Below are 5,000 nucleotides of genomic sequence, written 5' to 3'. Positions count from 1 at the left end.
AACGGAAAACACAAATAGTTTTTCCCCTTGTCACTTGCACTTGCAAGTCGTAGTCCCGTGGGAGTGCTCGAATGACATTCTGCTGTCTCTACTCGTGTCTTTCACGCATCTCTTCATCTCCCATCCTTTCCCTGTTTGAGTGCGGGATTGTCTTCACTCAAACGTATGTCACACTCACACAATACGCCGTCACGGCCCGCTGCATGTGCGTGGGTTTCTGTGTAGAATCCCGACCATATCAATAATTAACAACGATAAATAAGTGACAGCGATTGCCTCAACAACAATGTATCTCTCTCGCCGCCTCTCTGGTCTCTGTCTCTCTAATTTTTCTTTCTCTCTCTCTCTTCCTATCTCTCGCTCTGTCTCTCGCACTTTTCTGTGAATGTCTCTCTGTTTCTGTCTGTCTTTCCGTCTCTGTCTGTGTCTCTCACTTTCTGTCTCTGTCTCTCTCTCTGTCTATCCCTCTCTTTCTGTGTCTATCTCTCTTACTCTCTCCGTGTCTCTGTCTCTCACTCTCTCTCAGTGTCTGTGTCTGTCTCTCTCTCTGATTCTGTGTCTGTCTCTGTCTGAGTCTCTGTCTCTGTCTCTGTCTGTGTGTCTCTCTCTCTCTCTCTCTCTCTCTCTCTCTCTCTCTCTCTCTCTCTCTCTCTCTCTCTCTCTCTCTCTCTCTCTCTCTCTCTCTCTCTCTCTCTCTCTCTCTCTCTCTCTCTCTCTCTCTTCTGTGTCTGTGTCTGTGTCTGTCTCTGTCTCTTGGCCCTGACCCCCCCTCTGACCCTCCCTCTGCCTCTGTGTCCGTCTCTGTCTCTCACTCTGTCTATCTCTCTGATTCTGCGTCTGTCTCTGTCGTTCTGTCTCTCTCTCTCTCCCTCCGCCTCTGTCTCTGTCACTGTCTCTCGGCCCTGGTCCCCCTCTCTGACCCTCCCTCCGCCTCTGTCTCTGTCTCTGTCTCTCGGCCCTGGTCCCCCTCTCTGACCCTCCCTCCGCCTCTGTCTCTGTCTCTGTCTCTCGGCCCTGGTCCCCCTCTCTGACCCTCCCTCTGCCTCTGTCTCCTGCAGTGTGTGTGCGGGCGCTGGACGTCACCGTGTCCCAGAGCAGCATCCAGGTGGCGCGGGGCCAGGCGGCCGTGCTGCCCTGCTCCTTCACCACCAGCGCCGCCCTCAACAACCTCAACATCATCTGGATGGTCATCCCGCTCTCCAACGCCAACCAACCTGAGCAGGTACACCGCTGCAGCGCGCTACACCACAGCGTGGTGCACACTGTACCACTAACCAAGCTGCCAGAGAACGCCAGGCCCAATGTGTCATCAATGGGCGTTTGACAGGGCTGAACGATTACTGTGATAGAAGTCTAATCGATATTGCGATTTAATAGAACACGATTTGTAATTCGCGCAAATCTTGGGGGATTTGTTAGTGTTACTGACCGGAGATCCGGAAGATTTGTGTTTTTTCTTTTACGATTCAATCGTTAAATAAAGATGTTATATCAATTCATGCATCAATTCATCTCAACACATAGGCCTGGCCTAAAGGAAATAGCATTTTGTGTTGACTGCTTCCAATGTTGTGTTGTCATACTATAGAATGATTTATTGCTTGTTAAGTGAATAATTAAGAACTTATGGAACTTTAAAAAGAAGAAACACATCCTAAATCGCAATCGCAATATTGGTCGAAAATAATCACAATTAAATGATTTCCCAAAATCGTTCAGCCCTAGCGTTTGATTGGGCTGTGAATAACCTGAGCGATAATAACAAAGTGTGTTGTTGGTGGATTCTCTTCGGTAAAGAAAAATGTGAAATGTCAAATTAATGTCATTAATATTGATGGACAGGGTAAGTTTTTAATCTCCCAAAGTCAACACACAGAGAAAGGGTAGGCTGGCTATAGCCGTTGATTGGTTACGTTTAGCGATGCAGAATTAATTAACAGTCAGGGTGATACATTAGAAACGGAGATAGAGACAGAATGGCACTTAACCTTCAACATTCAGCCCAGAGTCAACATCGCTTATGGACTCTCAGATCTATCACCTGCCATGTAAATGTCAGTTCACAGCCACCTCATTGTTAAGATATGAATTGAATGAAGTATTAAACTGGTGATTTATTAAAACCTACCAGCCATTGTCACACAAAGAAGTTCCTGATATTAGGGCTGCTCGAATATGAAAAAAATCATAATCACGATTATTCTGTTCAATATTAAAATCACGATTATTCAAACCATTATTCTTGAGTTTGAAAACATGATGCATTTATTCTGCATTTCTCTCAAAAAAACTCTTTGTAACTGAGGACAAATTTTCTCTAAAAAAAACAACAACATTTTCCAATCGAAAATCTTGATTAATTGCACAGCCGCCCTACCTCATTTGTGTCCATGTTTTGGCCACCACGCAGCGAGAGCTGTTTCCACACTATTTAGACCAGTACTGAGTCTCCACTTGTTCCTTGTTTATCCGAACCAACGCTTCATGTATACAAATACATACCGGATGGTCATACTGCCGTCCCACATCAACATCACAGCGTAAACAGGTACACCTGGTCTAGTATTTGTGAGAAACCCTTTCCTGTGTAGTGTATTTAGAGTTGTCTAGAGTAGTGGAGTAGGCTGTGTGTGCTCTGTATGTAGAAAGCGTTTTTCTATCTGCGAACCCGCTGTGCCGTCTGTGTGTTTTGGTGTTGTTGGTGGCTGCTGGTCGGGTAAATTTGTCCCTCAAAGCAACATTTTTTAAATGTATTACTGGAGAGAATATCCTTCTAATACGGTGTGAACTGATTTGAGTTGTTTGTCTGCGGTGAAACAGGGGAGGTGAAAGGTCGGTGCACAGCTGTACCTGTGCCGCCTGAATCTCGCGGTACCGTCGCCGGATTCAGATATTCCCATTTTTACCAAAACAATTGAGGACCGCTTTTAGCAATGCCATCTGCTACTCCTCAACCGCACTTGATGGCACACTCACACACACAAGCACACACCCACACACGCAGACAAACTTTTTGTTAGCTTTTGTTCGTTTTTGTATTCATGTGTCGAGTTGTCAGGTTTTTGACTTCCACGTTGCTGTCTGTCTGACTGTCTGTCTCACTGTCCTTTATTCTGTGTGCGTGTGTGTGTGTGTGTGTGTGTATGCGTGTGTGAGTCCATGCGTTGAGTTGTTTTAACATGCAGCTGCAGGCCCTACAAGCTCACCTGCCTCCCATCACTTTGAACCCCGACGCCGGTCGCCCGTCCACATAATACAATCATCTTGATTCTTCTGCACTAATTACCCCCCGCCCACGATGGGCGCTTTGGCGCAGCTGTTATCAGCACACGCACACACACACGTACATGTACAAACACACACACGCCACACACGTAAACGCACACACACAAATTAGCAGCAAATGGCGAATATAACCCTTATCATAGTGAAGCAATTTATTCAGGGCTTTAACATACAGTCCGACCTGTGTATGGCGTAGAGTTAGATATATGCTAGGCTTTGCAGGCGGGCGCGTCGGACTGGATTTCAGTACATGGGATGGTTGTGAAAACAAAATGCATGAGCACATTCACACGTCCACAAACTTCACACTCTCTCATTACATAGTGATGTGGAAAGATGAAGGAAACGAGTCCGGTAATGGATGAACACACTCGTACGTGTACGCATGCAAGCGTACCGACACACACACACACACACACACATACACACATGCACACACACACACACACACACACACAGAGAGTCAAAAACATAAGCTCTGTGAATATGAAAGCGAGCTGCATGACCAGAACGTACACTCAGCCCGCGACGGACGCACGCGACTGTGAAATGCTAGCCGGGTATTTTCGGTGTGGTGCATATATCCGTCATACCCCCGGTCACATGTAGCATACCATGCCTTCACAGTACAATGCCCTGCACAGGCCTGGCCGCACTTACGCAGACACACCTCCCCCGTCCTTAGGTGTGCTGCTGTACCTTTCAATAGAGACGACAAGAGCGGTCTCAACGCCCGCATGAATGCATGACAGAGCACCGGTTGCTTTTGTCGAAAAGAACCAAATCACATGCATGGTATGCAGTGTGCCCATCGATGCTCTGCATAGGGTTTGGACGCCGTCATGATGAAGAACTCTCGTGAGAAATGGAAGGAATATTGTTGGTTTAGTGAACCTGTGTGTGTGTGTGTGTGTGTGTGTGTGTGTGTGTGTGTGTGTGTGTGTGTGTGTGTGTGTGTGTGTGTGTGTGTGTGTGTGTGTGTGTGTGTGTGTGTGTTTTTGAAGTGGAGATGTCAGAGGACAAGTCAACGCTGCCACACATTTCACGCTGAAGTCTGGAGCGACTGTACAAGGTCACTTTGGAGGGAGCTGCTGTCACCGGTGATTAGCGCTGATGCTAAAAGCCATGGAGAACGACTGAACACAAGTCCCCACTCTGAAGCAGTGCGCTCCGCACGGGGTCGGCCTTGCGCACCCTAGCTCTGCCTCCTGCATGTAACCCTGAGAAAGTGATGTCGCTGCTCAAAAGTGGTTATACTTTAATTCCCCCATGTTTCGAAGGGCAGTTAGTAGTTTGTAGTAGCGTTCATTGTTGGGCAGGGATGCTGCCCCCCATGTAAGCACCTCTTCAGTTCACTTTCATTAAGCAGAGGACAGTGACCCTGTCAGTGAATATGCACGTAAACGCACTTTCTTTTGCAAAGATGGATTTTCTATGGCACAAGTGTGTGTGTGTGTGTGTGTGTGTCTGTGTGTGTGTGCGTGTGTGTGTGTGTGTGTGTATTATCACTTGATAATATCTGTTGGTCATGGCAAGATCAGATAGCTTGACCTTTGACCTGTCTGAGCCATAAGGTATTAAATAATCCACACCATCACACACACACACGGCCCACGAAGCCCACACCTCTCTGGATAGATAAAAGCCGTCGTTGATCCAGCTACCATTGCAATGCATGCCATCCAGTGCGAGTTACGTCCGTTCTGCGAGACTCA

General features: G+C 47.1%; 1 protein-coding gene across 2 annotated transcripts in view; it reads left to right on the top strand.

Moving 5' to 3' along the window:
- The window catches only part of igsf11 (immunoglobulin superfamily member 11), a 100,720-nt gene that overhangs the window by 77,375 nt on the left and 18,345 nt on the right, over positions 1-5,000 (top strand). Inside the window, exons 3-4 of one of the 2 annotated variants that reach the window (XM_030381791.1) lie at positions 1,059-1,222; positions 2,540-2,548. In XM_030381791.1, coding sequence (XP_030237651.1) covers positions 1,059-1,222; positions 2,540-2,548 — 173 coding nt within the window. The remainder of the gene's footprint in view (positions 1-1,058; positions 1,223-2,539; positions 2,549-5,000) is intronic. The other variant, XM_030381792.1, reaches the window with a different exon arrangement.

The sequence above is a fragment of the Gadus morhua genome, chromosome 16 (assembly GCF_902167405.1).
Source record: "Gadus morhua chromosome 16, gadMor3.0, whole genome shotgun sequence".
Lineage (NCBI taxonomy): Eukaryota > Metazoa > Chordata > Actinopteri > Gadiformes > Gadidae > Gadus > Gadus morhua.
Note: the sequence above shows the minus strand (reverse complement) of the source record. Positions and strands in the feature narration are given on the sequence as shown.